General features: G+C 38.3%; 1 protein-coding gene across 5 annotated transcripts in view; it reads right to left on the reverse strand.

The window, feature by feature from the left end:
- The window catches only part of USP22 (ubiquitin specific peptidase 22), a 113284-nt gene that overhangs the window by 70616 nt on the left and 26860 nt on the right, over positions 1 to 15808 (reverse strand). For 4 of the 5 annotated variants that reach the window (XM_075515328.1, XM_075515323.1, XM_075515326.1 and 1 more), the window contains one exon: positions 772 to 904. In XM_075515328.1, the coding sequence (XP_075371443.1) occupies positions 772 to 904 (133 nt within the window). Of the gene's footprint in view, positions 1 to 771; positions 905 to 7846; positions 7868 to 15808 lie in introns of those variants that run through there. The other variant, XM_075515325.1, reaches the window with a different exon arrangement.

Below are 15808 nucleotides of genomic sequence, written 5' to 3' on the forward strand. Positions count from 1 at the left end.
AGAATTTTAATATGAAATGATCAGGATTTTGCATTATAACTTTAAAATGTTCTAAACTATAAGCAATAAGTAATTTAAAACAAAACTGAATGCCTTTTGTTTTGAACATTATGTAGCACCAAAGCTGACAGAACAGAAGAAAAGAACTTGTTGGCATTTTACCAACATTTGTGAGGCAGTTGAGGGAAAGGTACTCCACATCAGTTAAACTGTTTTCTTGTTACTTAGGTTATTGACCCCACTGGAAACAAGAAGCCAAGACAGGGAAACAACAACAACAAAAAATTTAAAAGTTTAAATAATTCTGATTTTCACTTGATTAACCTTCTTTGTGATAGGAATGATGTTTTTTTCCTAGCAAGAACAAAAAAAAAAAAAAAAGAACATGACCTCCTGAAAAAAAGTTCACTGAAATAAATGCTCTAGTTCAAGGCACTAAACCCACCATTTATCAAACTTAGCAAAAAAAAAATCTGTCTACACACATTTTTATTATTTTTCCCTATATATGACATGAATTCATAAATACTAAGACACTAAACAGCAATGATTCAAATTTTAAGTTGTGAACAAAAACTTCTCTGTGATGCAGTGGAAGCTCAAGCACCAAGTTTAAAATAATGCCACTAAACTAATCCAAAACACAAATAAAATTGATCTCCCTGTCTAATAAGGTAGCTACAAGAAAATATCACCTTACTGGCCTGGAATTGCCAGGGATAATACAGCGAGTTAGAAAGCACCACTGAGTGTATCAGGATGACAGCTTACCTAAATTGTGTCGCTTTGTCTTTGCGTGCTCGTGAATATGTTTCTTTGTAAAACAGCCAAAGAAGACACAGTAGAGGCAAGAGTGGAGTCTGTTCAGGTGGGCACCACACATATGACAAATGCACGACTTTGCCTGAAATAGAGAAACAGACACAGAATATGAGTGACAGAAACATATCTCCAGCTAAATGGACATAGATGTAACTGCTAGCTTTCCCTTTTACTCAGTGCCTGCAACTCAGTCTTGCGCACCATCAGGGGAAACAGGAGTTCTGTCCTCATGTGACAAAAACACCAATTAGACATATTAATGGAGAAAACTCTTTCATTTGTCCAGTACATTTCCAAGTCTTGACAGAGAACAGGTGTCAACTAAGAGCAGATGATAGTCAACCCATTTACAACTTTCAGCCTGTAGTTTAATGAATATTTCAAGCCAGGGTAAGCAGGCACTGCTGCCAGAATACACAGTCCTACCACTCCCTCACACTCCACCTGTGCACTTCTATGCCAGTACCAACCAGGTACCAGCAGAATGACCTACACAGCCATCACTCACAGCCATGTGCTCAAGCTGGGAGATAGACGTGTTTGAAATGAACCTGCCACTCCCCGCCAGATTTACCTGGATCAGTTCCTCCAACCAGCTTGCTATGAGCCATGCAAACATTCATTGCTGGTGCAAAACATTTGGGCATTACGGCTAGCGCAGCGTGGGTTTAACATTACCGCAGCACAGATGCCGATTACCAGGGGAGCAAGGTCTCGATGCATCTGTTCTTGCTCAGTTCTTCAGCATCGCCCCCCACCCAGAGTCCCTACCTTGAAGCAATGGGCTGTGCTGCTCAACAACCCCCTTGCTAAGCTGGTTCAGCTTGCCAACCTGGAAGTTGAAGCTAAACTAAAACTAATCTTGTGTCAGGTTAGTAAGTCTGGGGGATAGGGGGAGACGGAGTAGAACATCAGAGCTCAGGGAAAGCAGATGCCCAGCAGGGAGGTAAAAGGGGTGAAGAGGCAGGAGTTTTGGGTGGTGGGACCACAGCAAGAACTCTGCTGTTTCACTGCACTGAGCAATTTGATCCACTCAAAAGCTGTAATATAACTTGAACATTAAAATGTTTGTGGGTATATGGCACTTCATTTCTCTGCTGGGAGATTCTGCCAGATTCATTCATTAGATTTCTTTATACCAGCCCAGAAAATAGTGGCGCAACATTAAATCCATACCAGTCAAAGAGTTACAGAAGTCACTTTTGCCACTCTCAGACTGGCTTTGAATCAAGTTTGGAAAGCAACGTGCTGACTATTCTCTGGAGGGACCCAGAATGGGGAGGTATGTGATGAAAGTTACCATGATTCACGGGAAATTAATAAGCATGCAAGCCTAACGTGATGGTTTGCATTCCTATAACAATACATTTTAACAAGTAGGCCTGGAGAAAAAAAAAGCCATTAGAAAGTTAAGTAGACTTTTTGACTCTCAATCATATTTGAAGCACTCTTTAAGCCAACAACACCCAAAACCTTCTCTTAGCATTAAACTCAGGTACTTCAACAAATTTTTTGAAAAATTACTCTGTCTAGTAAAAGACTTAAGAGAGTTTGAGAGTTTTGGTGGTGTTGAGTCTTTTGCTCAACACCACCGAAAATAATTCGGGTCCAATACCATCTGACTGGACAATACAGACAGGAGAAATTCCTCACAGTAAACTCACTTTTCGTCTCAGACAACAGCAACTGCATTCAGACATATGTTTAAGAGTAACTGAACTTCTGTAACAGCTCAGAGCTACAGAGATCACTTACAGAGGTACGCCTTATTTTACAGACTAATCTGAAAATACTATTCTGTTGCTTGTCAATACAGAAGCACCTTTTTTTCTTCATGTTAAGAAAATAAGAATCGGAATTACTAAAATACTAAGCTATCACCTAACCCAGGCAGTGCATTTCATCAAAAATAACCCCCAAAGTTCTTCAGTAATATTTGCCCAGTCTGCCACAACTTAAAACTAGTGCTGAATAAATGATGCATGATCCTGTTCTCTAGTCTGGCATTTTTCTTTCAGAATACTTACGGCTGTTAAAAAAATAATCAAAGAAGCTTGCAATATGCCTCGCCGTGTAATTTATTTTCAAGTTTCTACAAATTAAGACTTAAATCCTGAATCTCACATGTTGTGTATTCAAAGTTCTCCTAAATTCTGTTAGATGAAAATAGATCGGTTGAATCAAACTCCACACACCTACAGAAAGAAATATTTTAAAGTAGGACCCAAAAAATTCACCACCACCAGCACAATTTCCATCTTTAGAAAAATACTGCAGAACTGTCAAACTGTTGCCTAACGGTCGCTCTTTGGCTGCAAAAGCTAAATAGGATCAGCCTATCTGTTAAGATTGCTGCTATGACAACTCCTCTAGCAACTAGCTATTTTACTTAGCCAGCTAAAAATAATCTTTTAGCATTAAATGTATTGTAAACAGGCGACATAACAAGCATATAAAACCAAATCATTTTAGGCTAAAAGGCAGAAAATTCATACCCTAAGAGTTTTTATTTCAATGAAAATTAAGAGAAATCGAAGAATGTAAAAAAGAAAAATTAGTGGTAAGTCAAAAGAGAAGTTCAATCACTTATTTAAAGGAAGCTATTTATCCATATCCTCTATTTGTTCGGTATAGCTCAAGATGTTTTTTCTAAAATTGTAAGAAAACAAGGTTAAAAGACAGAGTGAAGAAAGAAATCAATATAAAAAAAACATAGTGGCTATTCTTAACTAGATTAGCTGTCTCCTTTTCATCTGTCTGTGCTTTTAAACAATTTGCTAAGTTAAAACAAAGCTGCCACCCTCCCACCCCACCCCAAATAATCAAATTACTTTGTTTCATAATACTCCCACCCCTGCTCACATATCTTGAGGCTACAGTCTAAGACAAAACAGAATACTGCAAATGAGTAATCAAAATCAGTCAGATCCATAAAGTCACAAGCTTGCTTTAAAACGCGACTCGACTTTTTTAAAAAGCAAGTTAGGTCTTGCTTATGGTCCAGACTCTTTACGGAAGTCAACCAGCATTTTTGGCTGCAGAATCAACCTGCCACTTCTCCTTTTCTCTGGTATGTCTTCCTAGATACAAGAACACTCCTTCCTTATCCTCCATACCCTCTCCCATTATTATTCTGCTCCCTCCATCATTTTATTCTGTTCCCTATTTGCTTCTCTTCTTTATTCTCCTCACCTTCAAGTACTCCACTCTACATCTTTAACCCTATTCTCTCCCCCTACACACTCAGTTCCTCATTTTATGTCCCCAGCCAGTCTTCCTTCAGTCCATACTGAACCTCTGTCTGTCTATCCCCTTTAATTTTGCTTTGATATTCCAGCAAACTGCACAGAGAGACCACAAGAGGCTCTGAGCGTTTTCTTTCTGGAAGATTATAATCAGTTTTTTAAATGATAGAAAACTGGAAAGAATGGTCCTGCACATTATAAACAGTGTATGCACACATACACAGTAACTGACATTTCTGACAAAGCTGCAGGAGTGAGCAACATTAGATATCCCAATTCCCTCCTTCAGTGTTTTTTCCTCTACTAATCTCCTTTATTGCTACTAAGACAGTGGTAACTCACACGCCCAGACCCCCAGAAATGGTTCTGTACCTTCTTGAAAGGAGGTTTAAACAGCCTAGCAAGTGAGGCTGTAAAGCCTAGTGCATGATACACAGAAAGGAACCTGGCTGTAATGACCCGTAACACAGGTCAACAGAGTCTCATCTCTAAAAGGCTACCTGCTCTTGATTATTGCTAATAGCTACGATATGAAGTGAGTTAGAAAGCAGCAGGCATCAGTAGGTCAAATAAACTAGACTGCTGACACTTCAAGTCTTCCCAAATTGTCAGAATAGCTTATTATTAGTTTACCATCCTACCATCAAAACAGTGGTGGAGAAAATTAATGCATCCAGCTGGCATTTTTTTTGCCCTAGCAGTTCTCTGTCCGACAGCTCCCGTTCCTGCTCTCCTTTCCTGGGCCAGCTCAGGCTCCGCCTAAAGCAAGGTCACGCTGGGCACGTAGCATCAGTTGTTCCAAAAACCTACAAACCAGTTTCAACTTCATATAATATTGGCTCCTCAAATCAATGAATGGCAGTTTCAAGTGGCAATACGCTATCCCTGCAAAGCAAACTGTGCAGAAAAAGTAAGAGGCATACAATAGACCTTAGCTACTGCAAACCATCCTTCTGTATTTCCAGCTACTTCAGAAGTAGCTTTAGAAGCTCAATTTTTATTTAATTGTACATGAGAGGAAAACATCTTTTTAAAGAAGTTTTCCATTGGGGTACTTAAGGTGTCTTGCCTCTTAGGCTCACACTAAATATATCAAAGCACTTTCAGAATAGAGCTCTTTTCAGTTACAAGCTTGTAAGCCAAAGACCTCCTACCTTTCACAGTCTGCAAAAATCACATTTGCCACAAAGGTTCATGGGAAAAGATGAACTAGGTAACACTAACAAGACAGTGGGAGGCTTGGGAGGTTAAAAAGATCATAACGAAGGTGTTGCCACACTGTACGTGTTCACAAGTAACTCAAAGCAGCAGATTCTTAAGGAACTCTTAAAGCAAATACACTAGTTACAGATCCCTGCAAGTGTTTGATTATGTACAAATCCTTAGCATCAGGAAAGTAAAAATTTCCCAATACAAATCTACTTCAATTTCCCCACCTTTTAAAGTAAGTTTTTGTGTAAAACAGACATAACATTTAGACACACCAGAAGCAAGAGGAGAAAGTTACTTCATTTTCTAATATGTAATCATCATTATTGAAAGTCTTTGACAGGGTACACTTCACTTTCCAGCCCAAAACCAAATCTAATTCTTCAAAAAGAACTTTAATCTCAGTCTACACTGATTAAGGTGTTTGTTGTGCAGCTCTAAATATGCCTACCTACAGAATACAGGTGTATGTGGGAAATTCTTCCTCCATGCATAAGTTTGTTACCATAATCTGCTTTGTTCCTCAAGAGAAGCATTTGTGCTCCAGAAGCAGTACTTCAGCTCAAACTATTTCTTACAAGGTAGTACTTAAGTGGACTTGAAAGAAGGTGAAGTCCAGGCACATGAAGACACTGAGGAGTCCTATTCATGGCTGCTGAATTCTGAAGTAGGATTTCTGTGAGAAATCGAGAAACCTATTCCAAAGTTAACCTTGGTACAACCACCACAGCAGTTATTTAGGCAGGAGAAGCTGAAGTCAAGAGGCAAAATTTAGCAATGCTATGAGATGCCTGGAAGCAGAGTATCTGTAATTCTCAATACTTTCTCTCCTGTTACAATTTTATGTTTCTATGTTTAAACTTGCTTTGAGTTAAAACTAGATATTATGAGATAAATACATCCTTTCAAGTCCCATCCCCTTTCCCCGGTGATGCTTCCACACGGTGGTGGGAGAGGCGAGTAGGAGAAAGCAACAAATGAGTGTCCACTTGCCCAGAGCCTTAGGAACCTGTAACAGCTCCCGCAATAAAACTCTGCTTTCTTGAATCCTTAATCCCTTACAGACACATGAACAAAAGTGAAGAGCCCGATTTGAAGTCTGCAGTGTTCATTAGTTTAACAGCAGAACAAGGGAAAGAAAAAAAAAAAACCAAACCCAGAACAGAAAAGTCAGAGACTTTCGACTGAAACTTTTCAGATATGAAGTGCAAATGCCCTCACTGAGCCACAGATCAAGATATTTAAGGGAAATTTAAACATTTCCTCACATATTCAGAGTTCCTGGTTTTAATATGCACATTTTGGGTACAGTCAATCCCCTTTGTCAATTTTTGCCTTTCCTATTCACCTTGCCATGTCTAGACCATAGCCTAGGCACAGACTTTTATTTTTATTCTTATCTATCCATGTTGTAACCAATTCTTGTCCAAATGTAATGTAGACAGAGCAGCACATGTTGAGTGACGAACAGCATGCTTCCCTTAGCCTATTTTTTGAAAGAAAAAAGGGCCGATAATCACAAAAGGTCATATAACCGACCACTGCTTCTTTCTTTGCTGAAGATGGAGACACTACGGCTATTCCCACAGCAGCGTTTCTTCTGCCTTGTGGGAGGAGAAAGCCAGTATTAAACCATAGCTGACAAGATTTATTACTCTTGAGTACCCTTTGCACCTCAAGAGTAACAAATTTAGGTCAAATCTGCCTTACGACATTTCTATCACTTCTTAGTCTATACTTACTTCAAGATTCACTGTACTGCTTTCCTAAGGCAGGCAAGCCACAGACTCATCATCCATTAGTATAGTGGCTGGGATATTTCATAAATTTAAATACTTAAAACTTCAAAGCCACGTTCTTAGGTTTCTTGAAACAAAAAGAGGGAATTGATTCTACAGTTCTCCATGGTATGGCATATAAATCACTCCTCCACATGCTGATAGAATGATTCAGAGTTACTCTGAGTCAGTGCACATTTCTGACACATCAGCTTTAAAAAAAAAAAAATCAACTAAAGTATTGTTCACTCAATTCCTTCAGCAGAGTCTTAATTATGATATCGTCCAATTAGAAATGTCAATTATTTTTTTAAAAGAATATTCCATCAATACTGTAAATTTTGTTTCAAGCCCCACTAAGGTCAAGGGTACTAGTAAAGGTTTTATGAGTACTAGGCAAAACTGTGCGCTAGTTACAGAATTTTGTGGCTTGGTAAGTGTTCAGAAAGTCAACTTTAAAAAAAAGCCAAGTACACGTAACTTCCTAAACTGGGTTATTCTAAATATTTGTTTAGACAGCAGCAGAAAATAATTAAGTATTTCAGCTCTGTTCAACAGCAAACATTAAATCTAAGGTGCTTGCTCTGCACCAGTGTATTTGCTGGCTTCCATATTGCCATTGGGTGCAGCAGAGAGAAGATGTCTATGCAGCTTTCCTAGTCTGTGAACAGGATGTTTGGCTCTGAGCACAAGTTTGAAAACAACAATATCACAATTTATAATTAAAGATGAAATAGCCTAAGTTGTTAAATAACATTACAGTTCTCAAACTGAGTGTAAATAAAAATATACCATTATGACCATCTGAGCAGCTTGCTGTCCTTCTGTAGATCAGATTAACCCACGGCTAATTCCAACGAATCCTACTTCTGCCTATAAGTGAAGAAACTGTGAAAGAGGGAAAAATGAAAGTACTGAACATGCTACAAAAGATGCTAGAAAACAACTTGAAACTTTTTTTTTCTTCCAAACTGATAAAACTTTTCCATCACACCTTATTCAAGATGCTGCATCCCAGCAAGGGCACAAACTACCTGTCTTTCAATAAGGCAAAGTAACATGTACATTAAACTCACCTGTTTGAACCTCAGAATCACCTTATCTTAATTTAACCCTGATTACGAAGAAATATTAGTTACATAGTACCAACCGCCAGAGAAAGAATGATTAAATATTTTCTGCAATTCAGATTCTGAAGGTAATTCCCCTTCCCCTTTATTTTTTCAGGGTTTTTTTTTTTCCCCTCCTATCTTCGTAGAATCATAGAATGCTTTGGGTTGGAAGGGACCTCAAAGATCATCTAGTTCCAACCCCCCTGCCATGGGCAGGGACACCTTCCATAGACCAGGCTGCTCAAAGCCCCATCCAACCTGGCTTCATGGAATCTTCATGGAAGACACACTAGGAACCACACAAAGGAAATGAGACTTGCAATTTTTGAGGCCAATATCAGAATATTTTGCATGATCTGCTTAATTAGTACTTTTTGGTCTAAAAGTTTTAAAAGCACACTAATCCTATTGCCTTTTCAGTTGTATTTTTTGGTTTTGACAAATTATCTCAATTTCCTCACCTGGCAATGACAAGCCTCTGCTAAGTGTTCTGTGGTGCTCTGATGCCTGGCTGACAAATTCTCTGGAGGCTGGGGAGAATGGGAGTTTATCCTAATTAATAAAGCAGCCTGAGCTACCTTCTGCAGGAGCGACAGCTTGCCACAACAGCAGTGTGGCTAACCCACCAGGAACCAAAGCACAGTTGGTCAAATATTTTGATTGGACCAGGATCCCCATCCAGAGAAATAATAATGCTAGAATTGAGTTTAAAGGAGATGAGATTAAAAAAAAAAAAAAAAGAGACACCAATTCGGTTGTTTCCAGTTCCTGAACAGGTCTTCTCAAGTGTAAAATTAACCACAAAAATGACTGTGGAAGCCTGACAGTATTTTGCCTTGTGCCTTTGGACATAGTAAACAATTGGTTTTATCCTCTGCTTGAAGGGTGGGAAGATGGCAAGAAAGGTACCATGGTTTCACAAGTTAGCTGAACACCAGGAAAATGCTCTACACAAAAGTGAATTGTTAGTAACAAAGAAGAAATGCTGATCCAAAGACAAGACACAAGAGGAACACACAGGTAAACCCTTCAAGTTCACAAGGCATAAGGAATACAGAGGGGCTGTTTTGTAACATGCAAGAAAAGAGGCCATCTATAAAAGCATCTTCTAGACACATCAGCTGGAAGCAACAGCATTCAGAATAAGCCTGAAAGGACCACAAACATCTTTTGAAATAACAAGATCCATTCTGCTGAAGGATGAAAAATCTGGATTAAGTTATCCCAGAAGCTTTCACAATGCAGGTAATATCCCAGCATCCACTGACTTACGAATCAACAGCCAGAGCGTTCACTTTCCTTCTCCAAACTGTACCACAAAACAGGAATGGATATTACTGAGCAGTTCTAGAGCACAGTGAGTAGTTACATTAATAACTCATTTGCATGGCAGTATTGTTCCAGCCCTAAATTGGCAGGGGTTCATTCCCTATCACTGTTAAGGAAAATATGGGTAACTTTTCACCAAGCAGCAGTTGGAAAGAGGTGCAGTATAAAATAAGGCGACTCATTGATCTGAACTGAAAGAAGCAAGTGTGAAGTAGCTTTGAGTCCATAAAAAAAAAAAAGACAGACGGCAAACAGGTTCTACATAAAAAGCTTTAAAAATGCTTCTATACGTACTAAGTGTCAGATAACATAGTAGGTTTTTTTATGACCCCACATGCTTTTCTGAATTCTTGAGTGCATTTAGAGAATAGTGTTAAAGCCCATTTTCCACTGTGCCCAAACATACTACAGCTGTTCTGAGACTGGTAAAGGGAGAGGGAGAAGGAAAAAAATAAAGGAAAAAAAAAAGAAAGGAAAAAAAAAAATCACTGAAAGTTATTTCAGAAAAGACAACCTCCTTCCCCCCCCACCCCCCTTCCTTATCCACAAATACAAAGATTGATCCATAGGAGTCAGAAAAGCCTTCCTAGAGCTTTTCTTCCAGAAAGAACCAGATTTCTTGAGGGCAGATATTTTAGTTCTCATCTACTAAACTTGATCTAACATTATATGCCCTTATACACTAGGATCACCCTATCCTAAAGCGACCTTTCCCATTCCTGAGTGAGCTACTTCAACTAAGTAATTTTTTCCCAAGGATTCAGAACAAGAATAATGACTTGCTTTTAATGTGGTCTTTCATTCAATAAGATCAAAGCTCCAGTGAGGCTCTGCACTAAATGGCAGGATGGAAAACATCATTACACTCATATTATTTGTTCCCTTCGTACTGGAAGGGACTGGTTTAAACTGTTCTGCTTCACATCATACAATTTGCATCTAACATTTTTCTAAACTAAGACAGGTGACTTCATGCTGATGAGGAGCACTCACATTATTTGTTCCACTGGCTCAATTGTAGGTGGAACCATCTCCAAAGGAGGGGCAGTGACATACATTTAGAGCGACTGCAGCTGTTTGTGCAGTAATCATGCCTTCCTGCTCTAAAACAATTAGACTACAGCTGGAGAATTACTTCTATTGACAATCTGTGCTATCTGAAGCTTGGAGTGTATGTACCCTGAAGGGAATTACAGTTCAAGCTCCAACACGCTAAAGTTAAGGGATTGTATGTATGGACAATACTCAGAAGAGAGAAAACACATTTTTCTGAATCAACTCTGCAACGAAGACATGTTCTTAAACAAGAACAACATTGTAGCCAAAGTCTATCCAAGCTCCAGAAACACAGCTTTGGTTCAAAGGCTCTTCTCAAGAGAGCAGTGCAAGTCAATCTAAAACTAGACAACTTTGATGAAATTAAGAATTGTATTTGGGGGCGAAACAGAGATCTGCCTAGCTATCATTTAATCTCTACATACAGATTTATTCCTGCTCTCCTTACTCTGGATGATATATCAATGCCAAGAGCTGGACATAAATTTTTTTTTTTTTTTAAACCCAACTTTTTCCAATTTTTGTTTCACACAAAATTCCACAGCAGGTACAAGGCTGAAAAGAAACTTGGGAGGAAAAAAAAAAGTTGCATAATTTAAGAGACAGACAGCATAAGCTAGAGGAGAAAATAGGAGGATGCTCTAAAGATGTAATTTTGGTTCTCCCATATATAGTCACAGTAGTAAAAAGCTGTATTTCAACAAGAACAAAGCAATTCTCTGGAATTCAAATGACCATGCTGAAATTGCTTATTTGCTTCTCCTTTGGTAGGTGCTCATTTCCACCACTAGCATTTACAAATCTAAATTATTTCTCAAGTACTCTATAAAAGATGCATTTAACAGCCTATTGTGTTTTTAAAACCATTTAAATAATGGATCTTGTTCAAATTAAATTGCATGTCCTTCTGTAGTAAGATTCTTTTAAAAGTGGAAAGCGTATTTGCCTTGTGAAAACATGTAAGCTGCTTAAGGTTCAAATGCATGTCTCTTTCCCCGAATATATATGATGCATGGATATATTCTGTGTGTTGATTTTTATCTATTTCCTGCAATGCACCACTGCAGTAGCGAATTTCACATGAGAACAAGGGGCTTGCCAATACCGCAGTAGTGTATTCTAAGATCTCGTACAAAATCTATTACTTTACCTCACCATTCCCCCATGTCAGCAAATCATGGAAATGTTTTTCAACATCCTATTAGGTAGTGTATTGATCTAATCTGTGAGCACGTGACTTGGGAAGCAATTGAAGGAGCAAGCAGAACAGACAAACCTGCCTGATGCTGTGCAGAGTCTTATTAAACCCTGCCCGTGCTGCAGAGATCATATTTTGCCCTGCACAAAACTAAGAAATCGGATTCTTCATATGAAAACAGGTATGCTCTTGGGAAGTTTGCCATACTACTTTGATGGAAATACTCTAGATAGCATCCTTTCAGAAAGAAAAGAAAAAAGAAACTTCAGGATATGTAGGATCAAAGCCCTAACAAGTCCTACAGCCTCATTTAGAAAAGCGCAGATTATTTCAGCTATCTTTTCTTTAACTACTCTAAGATGTCCATAAAAATATGTGAACTTAATTAGTCCACATCAAAGTCAAAAGCAATTCTGCTAGTAGGAAAGATGGATCGGATGATGCTACAGCACCAATTCTCTCTGGCATGACTTATTTATGAGACAAATACTCTCAGCAAAAAAAAGGAGACTAGTAGAAAATGAGCAGCAATAGACTGACAGAGTGCATCTATTAGCATCTATTTGTTTTATTTTAAAAAAAACCCAAACAACCAATGCCACACTAAATAGGCTCAACAATGGATCTACCCTAACTAAAAAACATTAGTCTGGTAGAAAACATTTCTGCTTTTAAAAGCTTCCTATGAGTTATGCACCATTCTGTCAAGACTTGAAGAGTTATTATACATGACATTTTTATATTTACTGTAGCAAAGCAAACCAACTGGTAGTACAGAAATTAACCCCATTGCTTACAACTTTTCTGACAATTGTGGGTTTCAATGATACATATAACAAACAAATAAGGCATACAAGCCAAACTCTCTTCTTGCCATAAGAATAAAACTTCCTCTTTGTCTAATAGGAGCTGAAGACAAGTTCTAGTCCCCTCGCAGTGCCTACAAGAAAAACCATTACGAAACAATAAAATAAACTTCCCTTTTGGTTTCACAAGAGCTATATAGAACATTTGCTGATTCTCCTTCCAAAGACTGATTTGCCCAAAGCACCACAAACCACTCCCAAGAAGCACATTCCCCCTTAAAAATATGCCAGAAAAACGTGCTGACACAGAGAAGACCATTGACCCATAGACACTAAATAGTCTTCATCACAGAACAAGTGTATCCTCTGAAGTTACACAGCAAGTCTTTCAGAGAAAGTAAGACAGAACATTCACAGGGTCTCAAACAACAGTGCTTTCACTAGCATGAAGCATAAAATAGAACTATAATGGACAAACTAGAAGTTTTGCTTGTCTAGTTCCACTTATGATATTAAGGCCTCAGCATCTGAGGACATTTATGTTCACATAGCTGTATATGTACAGGAATACTCTAAGCCAACTAGAACATTACTGCCTAGGAACATCCAGAGAACGAAAGCAAATTCTCGATATGCTTGCACAGAACATGCTTTGATATCTGGTGAGCTGAAGCTGACTATTTCCTCATACCTCAGTACAAAACAAATTAATAATTCATTCTACTTGAGCAAAATAAGAGGTCTTCCATTCACTTTCATGCAAATTTGCAAACCTAAAGTTATGGAGATAAGACTACGGTGGTCAGAACTACAACTCACCCTTTAGAAGATTTAAGATTTAGACAGATATTCTGAACTCTACAGACATGCAAGTCAGCTTAGAAAAACTGTTATTAAAGCAACAGGAACACAAAATACCTTTTGGAAGAGAAAAGGAGTTTGGATTTCTCACACTAAAACTGGCAAGATGAATGAAATCATCTTCAGAAAAAACCCAAAACCCTGGGAAACAAGCATTCTCATGACAAAAATGTATTCCTTTATCCATTTAAAGAGTTTGCAAATTGCTGCGGTCCCACGGAATAATCATTAATCACAATGTGTGTAGGAAGGTAGGTGATATTTGCTAGTGAAGAGCTTCTGTCTTTTTACACAGGATGTACAGCCAATTATTATGTTTTAACACTTCATGCTGCATTAGGAACATTAACTTGTTTTGCAAAATAAGTTAGTTTTACCTTCCTCTCAAAGGAATGAATTGGGAGGAGGGTGCAGTTAAATTATTAGTGCCCCTCAAGATCAGGGCACATGAAATTCTAGCTGCTGTTGTTCAGGAGGGCTTTGGGGAAGGGGTGGTTTCTAAGCAGAGAAATTTGGAATCACCTAAATGGAATCAAGAAGCAACCAAAAAACCCTCCAACCTGTCCCCCCCCCAAAGAAACAAAGAATACGCCCAAAACCCAACACAAAACAAAAATACATCACAATACTTTCTCAATTTGGCACTTCACTACTAAGACTCAGTTCTTGGAGCTGAGTTTAGAGCATCTTGTCTACGTGTTAAGAAAAAAAAATGCTGCCATAACAAATACTTGCCTTTTTTGCGGAAACATTGAACTACAAAGTTTCAGCTGTCTGCTCCTTTCCCCCCTGCCCCCAGGATACTATTAAGCACTTTGTTAATTATCTCAAAGCCAAAGTTCCATTAAGACAGGAAAGAGCATTTTAACTTTGTTACATTTGAAGTATCTCGAACCTTACCTAGTTGTGTTCAAACTGAATGTCTAGTATAATATACAATCTTTGTATTTTGTAGCCGAAATCTCTATTCCTCCAATACTACAGAACTTCAAAAATATACCGGCAGCAAATTCAAAAAAGCAAGGACACCATTTCTTGATGGTTTCAGAGTGCTACTGAGAAGCTGGGATAGCAATGGCTGTGAAGCACTTTCTGAATTTCCATCACTGACGTCAGGACTGTTAAAGACACTACTTTTTTATTATTATTTTTTCTAATGACGTTTCAGTTATAATGCTGAAACCTTCCCCTGAGAAGTGTAGGATTACAACCTCGCAGTTCTCATTTCTTTCCTCTTTTTAGTTTGTTGACTACAGCTAAAGACATCTCCTTCTCATACTCTGATTTTTTTCCCAGCAATATACAACCACTCAACAATATTTTTGGGGTTTTTTTTTAATGTACCAGCCAATAGCATTAAGTAAAAATCCATATATTCCCTTCTCACAGAGGCCTGTAAGCCATTAACAGATCACGTTTCATGTATTAGTGTCACTGCTTTGGTAGAAGACCTAAACAGACAAATTTCTGAATTGAGATTTTTAAATCAAGTGTAGAGAAACTCATCCTGATATTTTTAATACTCTATTCTGTACATTACTAAAAGGAGTGCTATTAGGAAAAAAAAGGGTTTGTTTTTTTTTATTTAGTCACATGCAAAACTTTGCCCTTTTTTAATAGTGTAATTACAAATGCAATTATTTGTATCTTTTTGAGGTGTCATCATCAGTAGTTTTGACTTCAAGACATTTACTTTGATTCTGATCAGTCACAGTTTAATAAACATGACGCAAACCTGTAAGTGAACGGAGTTGACATCCAGGCCCTAAAACTGTCCACTGACATTTGTGTAAAGGAAAAAAAAAAGGTCTAGAGCCTCACTGCAATGCAATGCTTTGAAGAGCAACATGGAGAACCATCAGATAGATTCAAATCTTCATCTTGACCCAGCTCAGACTGCTTGCCTACAATGAACATGAGAACAGGAGGACATTTATGGACAGGTCAGATGCCACTCACCCTAGCAGCAAAGGGAGAAGCTTCTACTCATAGCAGCTTTAAACTACATGAATTCATTAGAAGAAAAAAGTCTGTCCTTACTACTGTGAGAATCAATATCCAAACAGGGTTAAAGATAGGGGGGTTTTTTGTTGTTTTTTTATTATTGTTGTTGTGGGGTTTTTTTATTTAACTTCCAAGCAGCTGCTGTATCTTATTAAAAAAAAAAAACCAAACACACAACACTCCTCTGGCACCTAATAGCAGAATGGGAAGTGGCCAGAGGTTTGTATATCTGACTGGTACTATATGAAAAATTTTCACATTCAGCAATAAAGCCAGAGAAGAGGCAAGCCTACGTCTCTCGTCCATGCTTACAATTGCACTGAGTGTGGCAACTGCAGGGCCACACTCAGTGCAATCAGGGCCAGGCATGGACAGTTTGGAGGAGAGA

This window comes from Mycteria americana, chromosome 12, assembly GCF_035582795.1.
Source record: "Mycteria americana isolate JAX WOST 10 ecotype Jacksonville Zoo and Gardens chromosome 12, USCA_MyAme_1.0, whole genome shotgun sequence".
Lineage (NCBI taxonomy): Eukaryota > Metazoa > Chordata > Aves > Ciconiiformes > Ciconiidae > Mycteria > Mycteria americana.